The 14,141-nt window shown below is 61.6% G+C and overlaps 1 protein-coding gene across 1 annotated transcript; it reads right to left on the bottom strand.

The window, feature by feature from the left end:
- Window positions 1–926: 926 nt before the first annotated feature.
- On the bottom strand, window positions 927–14,040 carry LOC134159329 (latent-transforming growth factor beta-binding protein 4-like; the record flags this gene model as incomplete). Its single annotated transcript, XM_062610124.1, has 18 exons — window positions 13,950–14,040; window positions 13,746–13,868; window positions 12,523–12,687; window positions 11,667–11,813; window positions 11,372–11,581; window positions 10,729–10,854; window positions 10,113–10,238; window positions 9,906–10,031; window positions 9,655–9,774; window positions 8,683–8,808; window positions 8,276–8,398; window positions 7,733–7,861; window positions 6,193–6,555; window positions 5,632–5,727; window positions 4,952–5,080; window positions 3,996–4,142; window positions 2,446–2,598; window positions 927–1,313 (listed from the first exon to the last, which is right to left on the bottom strand). Coding segments are annotated over exons 1-18 (2,887 nt in total), but the record flags the coding sequence as incomplete, so codon positions are not given.
- Window positions 14,041–14,141: the final 101 nt, after the last annotated feature.

Genomic DNA, 14,141 nt, shown 5'->3' with positions numbered 1-14,141 from the left:
GGGGACCCCAAATACCCTCCTGGGGAACCCAAATACCCCCCGGGGACCCCAAATACCCCCCTGGGGAACCCAAATACCCCCCGGGGACCCCAAATACCCCCCGGGGACCCCAAATACCCCCCAAAGGGAGCCAAATACCCCCCGGGGACCCCAAATACCCTCCTGGGGAACCCAAATACCCCCCACAGGGAGCCAAATACCCCCCACGGGACCCCAAATACCCCCCACAGGGAGCCAAATACCCCCCGGGGACCCCAAATACCCCCACAGGGAGCCAAATACCCCCCGGGGACCCCAAATACCCTCCTGGGGAACCCAAATACCCCCCGGGGAACCCAAAACCCCCCATTGCCCCCACATCTCCTTCACCCCCAGCATCCCCATCACCCCCTGCACCCCATCACCCCCTGCACCCCATCACCCCCCGTACCCCATCACCCCCCGCACCCCATCACCCCATGCACCCCATCACCCCCTCTACCCCATCACCCCCCGCACCCCCCGCACCCCATCACCCCCCATCACTGCACCCCATCACCCCATGCCCCCATACCCCATCACCCCCCGCACCCCATCACCCCCCGCACCCCATCACCCCCCGCACCCCATCACCCCCCGTACCCCATCACCCCCTGCACCCCATCACCCCCTGTACCCCATCACCCCCCGCACCCCATCACCCCCCGCACCCCATCACCCCCCGTACCCCATCACCCCCTGTACCCCATCACCCCCCGCACCCCCATCACCCCCCGCATCCCCATCACCCCTGTACCCCATCACCCCCCGCACCCCATCAACCCCCCGCATCCCCATCACCCCCCGCATCTCCATCACCCCCTGTACCCCATTACCCCCCGCACCCCATCACCCCCCACACCCCATCACCCCCCGCACCCCATCACCCCCCGCACCCCATCACTCACCTTCCTCCCGCTCCTCCTCTTCCTCCTCCTCCTCTTCGCCCCCCACCTCCTCCTCGGGGTACCCTCGGGGGGGGCCCCCGTGGGGCTGCAGGACCCAGGGGGGCCTGGGGGGGGGCTCGTAGCGGGGTCCCCGCCCCCGGTGGGGCGGGGGGGGGGCGGCGCGGGGGTCCCCAAACTCGAAGCCCCCCGGGCCGCCCCCCCCCCGCCGAAGCCGTAGGGGTCGTAATCGGGGCGGAAAACGGGGGGGGGGGGGGGGGGGGGGCCCCCCGAAGAAACCAAAGGGGAGCCCGAAGGGGGGCGAAGTCGGGGGAGTACTCGTAGGCGGGGGGGGGGGGGGGGGGGCGTAGACAGGGGGGTGCAGGACATTGCACAGGAGCTCAAAGTCATCTGGGGGAAGAGGAGAAAAGGGGGGGGTTGGGGGGGGTTTGGGGGGGGACCCCCCCTTCGGAACCCCAGGGTCTATGTGGGGGGCCCCATAGGTAGGGATGGAAAGGGGGGGGGCACAAGGGATGGCTGCCTATAGTGGGGGGGAAGGGGGTCCCTGGTTGTGGGGGGGTCAATGGGGGGTGTGGGTATGGGGCTGCAGGGCCCTATGTGCTCTATAGGGTGTACAGGAGGGGCTCTATGTGCTCTATAGGTGGTACGGGGGGGCCCTATGTGCTCTATAGGGGGTATGGGGGGGAGCTCCATGTGCTCTATAGGGGGTACAGGGCTCTAAGTGCTCTATAGGGTCCCTATGTACTCTATGGGGGCTCTATGTTCCCTACAGGGGCTCTGTGTTCCCTACAGGGGCTCTGTGTTCCCTACAGGGTCCCCATGTGCTCTATAGGGTCCCTATGTGCTCTATATGGGCTCTATGTGCTCTACAGGGTCCCCATGGTCTCTATAGGGTCACTATGGTCTCTATGGGGTCTCTATGGTCTCTATAGGGTCTCTATGGGGTCTCTATAGGGTCTCTCTGGTCTCTCTGGGGTCTCTATAGGGTCTGTCTGGGGTCTCTATGGTCTGTCTGGGGTCTCTATATGGTCTCTATTGTCTCTCTGGGGTCTCTATAGCGTCTCTATGGTCTCTATAGGGTCTCTATGGTCTCTATAGGGTCTCTATAGGGTCTCTATGGTCTCTCTGGGGTCTCTCTAGGGTCTCTATGGGGTCTCTATGGTCTCTATAGGGTCTCTATGGGGTCTCTATGGTCTCTCTGGGGTCTCTATAGGGTCTCTCTATGGTCTCTATAGGGTCTCTATGGTCTCTCTGGTCTCTCTGGGTCTCTCTAGGGTCTCTATAGGGTCTCTATGGGGTTTCTATGGTCTCTATAGGGTCTCTATGAGGTCTTTATGGTCTCTATAGGGTCTCTATAGGGTCTCTCTGGTCTCTCTGGTCTCTATAGGGTCTCTATAGGGTCTCTCTGGGGTCTCTATGGGGTCTCTATGGTCTCTATAGGGTGTCTATAGGGTGTCTATAGGGTGTCTCTAGGGTGTCTATAGGGTCTCTATAGGGTGTCTCTAGGGTCCCTGGGGGTTACCTGAGTGGGGGGCGGGGCAGAGCGCGCACTCCATGCCCCAGGCCTGCCCGTGCCGGCAGCAGCACTCGCTGTAGGTGAGGGCCGCGTCCAGGCGGGGCCGCGCGCACACCAGGTCCGCGCCCAGCTCCTGCCAGCACACGGCCTGCGCCTCCGCTGGGGGGCGCGCGCGGTCAGCCCCATTGAGACCCATTGAGCCCCATTGAGCCCCACTGAGCCCCATTGAGCCCCATTGAGCCCCATTGAGCCCCACTGAGCCCCATTGAGACCCATTGACACCCACTGAGCCCCATTGAGCCCTATTGAGCCCCACTGAGCCCCATTGAGCCCCACTGAGCCCCACTGAGCCCCATTGACACCCATTGACACCCATTGAGACCCATTGAGCCCCATTGAACCCCATTGACACCCATTGAGCCCCACTGAGCCCCATTGAGCCCCATTGAACCCCATTGAGCCCCACTGAGCCCCATTGAGCCCCACTGAGCCCCATTGAGCCCCACTGAGCCCCACTGAGCCCCACTGAGCCCCATTGAGACCCATTGAGCCCCATTGAGCCCCATTGAGCCCCACTGAGCCCCATTGAACCCCATTGAGACCCATTGAGCCCCACTGAGCCCCATTGAGCCCCACTGACACCCATTGAGCCCCACTGACACCCACTGAGCCCCATTGACTGCCATTGACACCCATTGAGCCCCACTGACACCCACTGAGCCCCATTGAGCCCCATTGAGCCCCATTGACACCCATTGAGCCCCACTGACACCCATTGAGCCCCACTGACACCCACTGAACCCCATTGACACCCATTGACTGCCATTGACACCCATTGACTGCCATTCACACCCACTGAGCCCCATTGACTGCCATTGACACCCATTGAGCCCCATTGACCCCCATTGACTGCCATTGACACCCATTGACTGCCATTGACACCCATTGAGCCCCATTGACCGCCATTGACTGCCATTGACACCCATTGACTGCCACTGACACCCACTGAGCCCCACTGACACCCATTGAGCCCTATTGACAGCCATTGAGCCCCATTGAGCCCCATTGAGCCCCATTGAACCCCATTGAACCCCATTGAGCCCCACTGACACCCATTGAGCCCCATTGAACCCCACTGACTGCCATTGACAGCCATTGAGCCCCATTGGCACCTATTGACCCCCATTGACACCCATTGACCCCCATTGACCACCATAGACTTCCACTGAACCCCATTGACCACCATTGGCCACCACTGACCCCCACTGACCCCCATTGACCCCCATTGACTACCATTGACACCCACCCCATTGGCCCCCATTAACCCCCATTGGCTCCCATTGGTCCCCGTTGACACCCATTGACTACCATTGACACCCATTGGTCCCCATTGACCCCTATTGGCTCACATTGGTCCCCATTGACACCCATTGACCCCCCTTGATGCCCATTGGCTCCCATTGACCCCCATTGATGCCCATTGGCTCCCATTGACCCCCATTGGCTCCCAGTGTCCCCCATACCCCCCCGTGGCCCCGCAGTGGTTGTGCCCTCACCCAGGCTCGTGTCGTTGTCGACGCAGCGGCGCTGGGAGCTGTCCAAGACGAGCGGGGGGGGGCAGGAGCAATGGAACGAGCCCACGGTGTTGGTGCAGAGCCCCCCCAGGCACGGCTCCGCCTCGGCCGCCGAGCACTCGTCATTGTCTGGGGGGGGAACGGGGGAAAGGGGGTCAGGGGGAAGGGGGGATGTGGGGGGATGTGGGGGGATGTGGGGAGGAGGGTTGCGGGGGCAGGAGCAGGATTGGGGGGCAGGTTCAGGGGTGCAGGGGCAAGTTTGGGGGAGCAGCTTTGAGGGGCTCAGGGGCAGGTTTGGGAGGGCAGGATCAGGTTTGGGGGGCTCAGGGGCAGGTTTGGGGGTGCAGGGGCAGGTTTGGGAGGGCAGGATCAGGTTTGGGGGTGCAGGGGCAGGTTTGGGGGCTCAGGGGCAGGTTTGGGTGTGCAGGGGCAGGTTTGGGAGGGCAGGATCAGGTTTGGGGGTGCAGGGGCAGGTTTGGGGGTGCAGGGGCAGGTTTGGGAGGGCAGGATCAGGTTTGGGGGTGCAGGGGCAGTTTTGGGGGCTCAGGGGCAGGTTTGGGAGGGCAGGGGCAGGTTTGGGAGGGCAGGATCAGGTTTGGGGGTGCAGGGGCAGGCTCGGGGGCGCAGGGGCAAGTTTGGGGGGCAGTTTTGGGGGCTCAGGGGCAGGTTTGGGGGGCAGGAGCATGTTTTGGAGGGAAGGATCAGGTTTGGGGGTGCAGGGGCAGGTTTGGGAGGGCAGGATCAGGTTTGGGGGTGCAGGGGCAGGTTTGGGAGGGCAGGATCAGGTTTGGGCTGCAGGGGCAGGTTTGGGAGGGCAGGATCAAGTTTGGGGGTGCAGGGGCAGGTTTGGGAGGGCAGGATCAAGTTTGGGGGTGCAGGGGCAGGTTTGGGGGTGCAGGGGCAGGTTTGGGGTGCAGTTTGGGGGTTTTGGGGCTCACCCACGCACTGCAGATGCTCCGCTTCGTAGTAGAAGCCGCTGGGGCAGTAGCAGCTGAAGCCGGGGGCCGCGTTCACGCAGACCCCCCCCCGGCAGAGGCGCGGTGCAAACAGAGCGCACTCATCCACGTCTGGAACCACAGTGGGGACAATGGGGGCAATGGGGGTGATGGGGGTGATGGGGGTGATGGGGTAATGGGGGTGATGGGGGTAATGGGGGTGATGGGGTAATGGGGGCAATGGGGGGTGATGGGGTAATGGGGGTGATGGGGTAATGGGGTAATGGGGGTGATGGGGTAATGGGGGTGATGGGGGTGATGGGGTAATGGGGTAATGGGGGTGATGGGGTAATGGGGGTGATGGGGTAATGGGGGCGATGGAGTAATGGGGTAATGAGGGTGATGGGGTAATGGGGGTGATGGGATAATGGGGGGAATGGGGTAATGGGGGGAATAGGGGTAATGGGGTAATGGTGGTGATGGGGTGAAGGGGGAATGGGGGTGATGGGGGAATGGGGGTTATGGGGTAATGGGGGTAATGGGGTAATGGGGGGAATGGGATAATGGGGAAATGGTGGTAATGGGGGTGATGGGGGCAATGGGAGTAATGGGGGAATGGGGGTGATGGGGGAATGGGGGTAATGGGGTGATGGGGTAATGGGGGCAATGGGGACCCCACTCACCTACGGGGGCTCCCTCGGCGTCCTCCGCATGGCCGGGCCCATGCGGGCAGAGGGCGTCATGGTCCTCTATGGGGCATGGGGGGGCCGTGGGCATCCACCCCCCCCCAAACCCCCCCCCAAACCACCAACATGCCCTCCCATGACCCCCAAACACCCCATCACCCCCCTCATCCCCCACCAACCCCCCATCACCCCCCTCATCCCCCATCACCCCCAGCCCCCTAAAACCCCCCTCATCCCCCCACCAAATCCCCCAACCCCCCCCATGCCCCACCATTGCCCCCAAAACCCCCCAGCCCCCCATCACCCCCAGCCCCCTAAAACCCCCCTCATCCCCCCACCAAATCCCCCAAACCCCCATGCCCCACCATTACCCCCAAAACCCCCCAGCCCCCCATCACCCCCAAACCTCCCTCGTGACACCCATTACCCCCAAACCCCCTCTGATCCCCCCCAATCCCCCCACCCCCCCTCATCCCCCCCCCTCCCATCCCCCCCCCTCCCATCCCCCCCCCCCCCCCCAACCCCCCCCCCCCCCCCCCCCCCCCCCCATTTCCGTACCGGAGCCGGGTTCTGGGCAGGGGCCGTGGTTGGGGGAGGGGTGGGTGCTGTGGTTGGGGGAGGGGTGGGTGCTGTGGTTGGGGGAGGGGCATCGCTCCCCCCACGCCCCGCCCAGGCTGCAGCAGCACTGCCCCCGGGTGACGCTGGGCGCCAGCAGCGCGCATGCGCGGCTGTAACACCCGGCGCTGCCGCCGGGGGCGCTGCGGAGCAGGGCGGGGGCCGCGCCCGAGGGCGCCCCGCAGCGGCCGCGGACGGGATCGAACTCGTGGCGGCCGTCGGGGCACACGCACAGGAAGGAGCCGTCCGCGTTCTCGCAGCGCTCGGCCCCGCACACCCCGAGCAGGGTCTCGCACTCGTTCACGTCTATGGGGGGCAAGGGGGGCAATAATGGGGGGCAATGGGGGGCAATAATGGGGGGGTAATAATGGGGGCAAAAATGGGGGACAATAATGGGGGACAAAAATGGGGGACAATGGGGGGCAATGGGGGCAATAATGGGGGCAATAATGGGGGACAATGGGGGCAATAATGAGGGACAATGGGGGCAATAATGGGGCAATAATGGGGGCAATAATGGGGGGCAATGGGGGCAATAATGGGGGCAATAATGGGGGACAATGGGGGGCAATAATGGGGGCAATAATGCAGGGCAATAATGGGGGACAATGGGGGCAATAATGGGGGACAATGGGGGCAATAATGCGGGGCAATAATGGGGGACAATGGGGGGCAAAAATGGGGGACAATGGGGGCAATAATGGGGGACAATGGGGGCAATAATAGGGGACAATGGGGGCAATAATGCGGGGCAATAATGGGGGACAATGGGGGGCAATAATGGGGGACAATGGGGGCAATAATGGGGGGCAATAACGGGGGGCAATGGGGGCAATAATGGGGGTAATAATGGGGGCAGTGGGGGGCAATAATGGGGGACAATGGGGGCAATAATGGGGGACAATGGGGGCAATAATGAGGGACAATGGGGGCAATAATGGGGCAATAATGGGGGCAATAATGGGGGACAATGGGGGGCAATGGGGGCAATAATGGAGGGCAATGGGGGCAATAATGGGGGCAATAATGTGCAATAATGGGGGGCAATGGGGGCAATAATGGAGGGCAATGGGGGCAATAATGGGGCAATAATGGGGGTAATAATGGGGGCAGTGGGGGCAATAAGGGGGGCAATGTGGGTCAATAATGGAGGGCAATGGGGGGCAATAATGGGGGCAATAATGGGGGCAATAATGTGCAATAATGGGGGCAAAGGGTTGCAATAATGGGGGGGAATGGGCGGGCAATAATGCGGGGCAATGGGGGCAATAATGAGGGCAATAGGGGCAATAATAGGGGGCAAAGGGGGGTAATAATGGGGGGCAATAATGAGGGGCAATGGGGGCAATAATCGGGGTCAAAGGGGGACAATAATGGGCGGCAATAGGGGTCAATAATGGGGGCAATGGGGAGCAATAATGGGGGCAATGGGGGCCAATGGGGGGTTATAACAGGGATCCCCCCCCGTTGGTCCCATCCGTACCCACGCAGTGGTGGCCGTTGGGGGCCGTCTCGTAGCCGGGGTCGCAGGCGCATTGGAAGGAGCCGGGCAGGTTGAGGCAGGTGGCGTGGGCCCCACACAGGGTCCCGTTGTGGGAGCACTCGTCCACATCTGGGGGGGTAATGGGGTGGCGGGGGGGGATTGGAGGGGAACAAGTTTGAGGGGGGGGGCCTGCACCTATGGGGGGGGAGGTCCTGGGCAGCTCTGGGCAGCAGAGCATCCTTCTACATCCCAGAGCATCCTCTTAGTCCTGTATCCCAGAGCATCGCCCTTATGGTCCTGTGCCCCACAGCACCCTCCTTTGGGTCCTCTACCTCATAGCATCCTCCTTCTGGTCCTCTACCCCATAGCATCATCCCTGTGGTCCTGTGCTCCATGGCATCCTCCTTCTGCTCCTACACCCCATGGCACGGTACTAGCCCTTCCCCATGTTCCCTCTGCACCTCATGGCCCCATAGATCCTGATGTTCCCCATAGATCCTGGTGTTCCCCATGGCTCCCCCCACCATGGCCGCAGCCCCTCACCATGGCACTCGGCCTGCTCGGGGTCGCTGCGGAAGCCGGGGGGGCAGCGGCACTCAAAGGAGCCGGCGGTGTTGGTGCAGAGGCCGCCGGCGCAGAGGCCCCCGCGCTGGCACTCGTCGATGTCTGCGGGATGTGGGGTATGGGGTACAGGGTGTGGGGTATAGGATATGGGGTATGGGGTGTGGGGTATGGGGTGTGGGATATGGGGTATGGGGTGGGGTATGGGGTGTGGGGTATGGGATGTGGGATATGGGGTGTGGGGTATGGGATATGGGGTATGGGGTGTGGGGTATGGGATATGGGATATGGGATGTGGGATATGGGGTATGGGGTGTGGGGTATGGGATATGGGGTATGGGATGGGAGCAGGGACTCGGATGGGAGCAGGGTGGCTGTGCCACACGCACCGGTGCACGCGGTGCCCGCGGCCGTGGGGGTGAATCCCTGTGCACAGAGGCAGGTGAAGGAGCCCTCGGTGTTGAGGCATTCCCCGTGCGGGAAGCAGAAATCCCCCTCCAGGCACTCGTTGATGTCTGCGGTCAACGGATGCGGTCAACGGATGCGGTCAATGGATGAGGTCAATGGATGAGGTCAATGGATGCGGTCAATGGATGAGGTCAATGGATGCGGTCAATGGATGAGGTCAACGGATGCGGTCAATGGATGAGGTCAATGGATGCGGTCAATGGATGAGGTCAATGGATGCGGTCAATGGATGAGGTCAATGGATGCGGTCAACGGATGAGGTCAACGGATGCGGTCAATGGATGAGGTCAATGGAGGCGGTCAATGGATGAGGTCAATGGAGGCGGTCAATGGATGAGGTCAATGGATGCGGTCAATGGATGAGGTCAATGGATGCGGTCAATGGATGAGGTCAATGGATGCGGTCAATGGATGCGGTCAATGGATGAGGTCAATGGATGCGGTCAATGGATGAGGTCAATGGATGTGGTCAACGGACGTGGTCAGTGGACGTGATCAATGGATGCTGTCAATGAATGCGGTCAATGGATGCCGTGAATGGATGCTGTCAATGGACGTGGTCAATGGATGCGGTCAATGGATGTGATCAATGGATGCTGTCAATGGATGCGATCAATGGACGCAGTCAATGGATGCGGCCAATGGATGCGGCCAATGGATGTGGTCAATGGATGAGGTCAATGGATGTGGTCAATGGATGCGGTCAATGGATGCGGCCAATGGATGCGGTCAATGGACGCGGTCAATGGACGCGGTCAATGGATGCGGCCAATGGATGTGGTCAATGGATGCGGTCAATGGATGAGGTCAATGGATGAGGTCAATGGACGCGGTCAATGGACGCGGTCAATGGAGGCGGTCAATGGACGCGGGTGTCTGGGGGGGTCCGGGACCTGCGCAGCGGCCACGGTGCGGGCGGAAGCCCACCAGGCAGGGCCGGCACTGGAAGGAGCCCGCGGTGTTCAGGCACTCCTGGCCCGGGCACGCAGCCTCGTTCTCGCACTCGTCGATGTCTGTGGGGGGGATGTGGGGGGCTCAGCGTGTGGGGACCCCCATGGTGGGGTGACCCCATTGCGTGATGCCCCCATTGCATGGCACCCCTATGGCGCCGTGCCCCCAATGATGCCCCCCCATCCCCGCTCACCCTGGCAGGGCTCTCCCGGCGCCACGGCGCGGTACCCGCCGGGGCAGAGGCACCGGTAGGAGCCGGGCAGGTTCTCGCAGCGCCCATGGGTGCAGGGGGGGGGGCTCTGGTCGCACTCATCCACATCTATGGGGACACAAGGGGGGGTGATCAGCACCCACCAGGACATGGAACACCCCCCCCCCCCATCAATGGGTCCCTGCTGACCTTGGCACTCGGTGCCGGCAGCGCTGGGCCGGTACCCGGCCTGGCAAAGGCACCGGTAGCTCCCAACCGTGTTCTCGCAGCGCCCATGGGTGCAGGGCCGGGGGCTGCGGCGGCACTCGTCCACGTCTGGGGGGGGCGATGGCTCAGGAGGATGGGTGGGAGCTCACAGTGATGGGGGTGTGGGGATGGGGGTGTGGGGTGGGTGCGCGGGGATGGGGTGAGGGATGGGTGCATTGGGATGGGTGCATTGGGATGGGTGCATGGGAAGATGGGTGCAGGGAAAGATGGGTACCTGCAGCAATGGATGCCCAGGGCAATGGGTGCATGGGGCATTGGGTGCATGGGGCAGTGGGTGCATGGGGCAGTGGGTGCATGGGGCATTGGGTGCATGAGGCAATGGGTGCATGGGGCAATGGGTGCATGGGGCAATGGGTGCATGGGGCAATGGGTGCCCGTGGCATTGGGTGTATGGGGCAATGGGTGCATGGGGCAATGGGTGCCCGTGGCATTGGGTGTATGGGGTGATGGGTGCATGGGGCGATGGGTGCCCATGGCATTGGGTGTATGGGGTGATGGGTGCATGGGGCGATGGGTGCCCGTGGCATTGGGTGCTCACCGATGCAGTGGGTGCCCTGGGTGCTGAGCCAGAAGCCAGGGTGGCAGCGGCAGGAGTAGCCCCCACGGTGCGGGACGCAGCGCCCGGGGCCGCAGAGCTGCGGGTTCCGGTCGCACACGCTGCCCGCTGCATGGAACACGCATGGATATACATGGAACATACATGGATACACATGGAACATACATGGAACATACATGGAACACGCATGGAAACACATGGAACATACATGGATACACATGGAACATACATGGAACATGCATGGATACACATGGAACATACATGGATACACATGGAACATACATGGATACACATGGAACATACATGGAACATACATGGAACACGCATGGATACACATGGAACATACATGGATACACATGGAACATACATGGATACACATGGATACACATGGAACATGCATGGATACACATGAAACATACATGGATACACATGGATACACATGGAACATACATGGAACACACATGGATACACATGGAACATGCATGGAACATGCATGGATACACATGGAACATGCATGGAACACACATGGATACACATGGAACATGCATGGAACACGCATGGAACAGGAATGGACACCCATGGACATGCATGGAACACGCTTGGACACGCATGGAACCCCCCATACCTGGTGCCTCCGGCGTGGGGATGGGTCCCAGCAGCCCCATGGTGGGCCTGGGCACCACAATGACCTCAGGGGCCGGGGGGGGCTCATGGGGGGGCCGCGGTGGCCTCGTGGTGGCCGCCGGCAATGGGGTGACAATGGGGGGGGCGCCCGATCCTGGTCCTGATCCCGGTCCTGGTCCTGATCCCGGCGGTTGCTCCTGGTGCCATGGGGCTGGGGCTGCTGGGGGTGGGGTGAGGGTGACTTGGGGGGCTGGGGAGGGGGGGAATGGATCTGGGGGGGGGCTGGGGGTGCTCACTTGTGGCCGGGGGGGCGGCGGTGCCGGCGCGGGGCTGCCCGAGGGGGACGTGGGTCCAATCCTGCCCCAGGTAGCGGGCGTTGAAGCGGAGGTCGGAGGCGGAGTAGTGGTACCCGGGGCCGGCTGGGCAGATCTCCTTGAACCCCTCTGCATGGGGGGGGGGAAAGGGGGGGTCACCCCCAAATCTGCCCCCCCCCCCCCAGCATCCCTCTGGACCTCTGGAGCATCCACGGGATGCAGGATGCTGTGTGGTCCATGGGGATCAATGGGGATCAATGGGGGTCAATGGGGGTCAATGGGGGTCAATGGGGGTCAATGGTTCTCAATGGGGGGGCAATGGGGGTCAATGGGGATCAATGGAGTCAATGGGGATCAATGGGGGTCAATGGGGATCAATGGGGATCAATGGGGATCAATGGGGATCAATGGGGGTCAATGGGGATCAATGGGGGTCAATGGGTATCAGTGAGGATCAATGGGGTTCAATGAGGATGAATGGGGGTTCAGTGGGGGGTTCAATGGGGATCAATGGGTTTCAAGGGGGTTTCAATGGGGTTCAATGGGGATCACTGGGTTTCAATGGGGTTTCAGTGGGGTGCAGTGGGGCTCAATGGGGTTCAGTGGGGTTCAATGGGGATCAGTGGGGTTCAATGGGGATCAATGGTGTTTCAATTGGGTTCAGTGGGGCTCAATGGGGATCAGTGGGGTTCAATGGGGATCAATGGTGTTTCAGTTGGGTTCAGTGGGGATCAATGGGGTTCAATGGGGATCAGTGGGTTTCAAAGGGGTTTCAATGGTGTTCAATGGGGATCAGTGGGTTTTCAATGGGGTTTCCATGGGTCTCAGTGGGGCTCACCGGAGCCGGGGGGGGGGCAGCGCAGGCAGGACCCCCCCCAGGCCTTGCCCACGCGGCTGCAGCAGCAGATCTGGCGCGTGATGTTGCGCAGCGTGGGGAGCGCGCAGCGCCCGGCGCGCAGCACCCGGAAACAGGGACCCCGCGCCTCCGACAGCACCTGCTGGGCTGCGGAGCGGGACCGGCATCGACCCCATCCCCATCATCCCCATCATCCCCATCCCCATCCCCATCATCCCCATCCCCATCTTCATCATTCCCATCTTCATCATCCCCATCTTCATCTTCATCATCCCCATCTTCATCTTCATCATCCCCATCTTCATCTTCATCATCCCCATCATCCCCATCATGATAATCCCTATCCCATCCCCATCCCCATCATCCCCATCCCCCTCTTCATCATCCCCAACTTCATCATCATCCCCATCATCCCCATCATGATAATCCCTATCCCATCCCCATCCCCATCATCCCCATCCATCCCTCCACATCATCCCCATCTTCATCATCCCCATCATCCCCATCTTCATCTTCATCCCCCATCCCCCTCTTGATAATCCCTATCATCCCCATCCCCATCATCCCATCATGATCAATCCTTCATCCCATCCCCATCCCCCATCTTCATCATCCCCCATCATCATCATCCCCATCCCCATCATCCCGATCCCTCTCTTCATCATCCCCATCCCCATCATCCCCATCTTCATCCCATCCACATCATCCCCATCTTCATCATCCCCATCCCCATCTTCATTATCCTCATCATCATCCCCATCCCCATCTTCATCATCCTCATCTTCATCATCCCCATCCCCATCTTCATCATCCCCATCTTCATAATCCCCATCCCCATCATCCTTATCCCCCTCTTCATCATCCCCATCCCCATCATCCCCATCCCCATCTTCATCATCCCCATCCCCATCTTCATCATCCCCATCCCCATCACCATCCTCATCCCCATCCCCATCCCCATCTTCATCCCATCCCCATCCCCATCCCCATCCCATCCCCATCATCCCCATCCCCATCTTCATCATCCTCATCTTCATCATCCCCATCCCCATCATCCCCATCCCCATCCCCATCCCCATCCTCATCTTCATCCCCATCCCCATCCCATCCCCATCCCCACCCTCACCCTTTTCCCCTCCCCATTCCCATTCCCGCTACCACCCAATCCCTGTCCCCCCCCCATGCCCCCCATTTCCCCCGCTCACAGATGCAGCTGGACCAGGACGCATCCAGGAGGAAGCCGGGGGGGCAGAGGCAGGCGAAGCTCCCGGGGGTGTTGGTGCAGAGCCCATTGCGGCAGAACCCGCCCCGGCCGCACTCATCCACGTCTGGGGGGGGGTGAGGGGGGGCACCCTCAGATCCCCCATCCCCCATCTCCCCCCACCCCCCCATTCCCGGCCCCCGCTCACCCTCGCAGGACCCGTTCTGCCGCTGGAACCCCGGTGGGCACGGAGCATCCGACTGGGGCAGCTCTGGGGGGAACACGGATGAGCCCCTCATAACCCCTATATCCCCCATACACCCCCATAACCCCCCCATACACCCCCATAGCCCCTATACCCCCCATACACCCCCATAACCCCCCTATAACCCCCCATAAC

This window comes from Pezoporus occidentalis, unplaced genomic scaffold (genome assembly GCF_034315485.1).
Source record: "Pezoporus occidentalis ecotype Australia unplaced genomic scaffold, CSIRO_AGI_Poc_V1 ctg1448, whole genome shotgun sequence".
In the NCBI taxonomy this organism is placed as follows: domain Eukaryota; kingdom Metazoa; phylum Chordata; class Aves; order Psittaciformes; family Psittacidae; genus Pezoporus; species Pezoporus occidentalis.
Note: the sequence above shows the minus strand (reverse complement) of the source record. Positions and strands in the feature narration are given on the sequence as shown.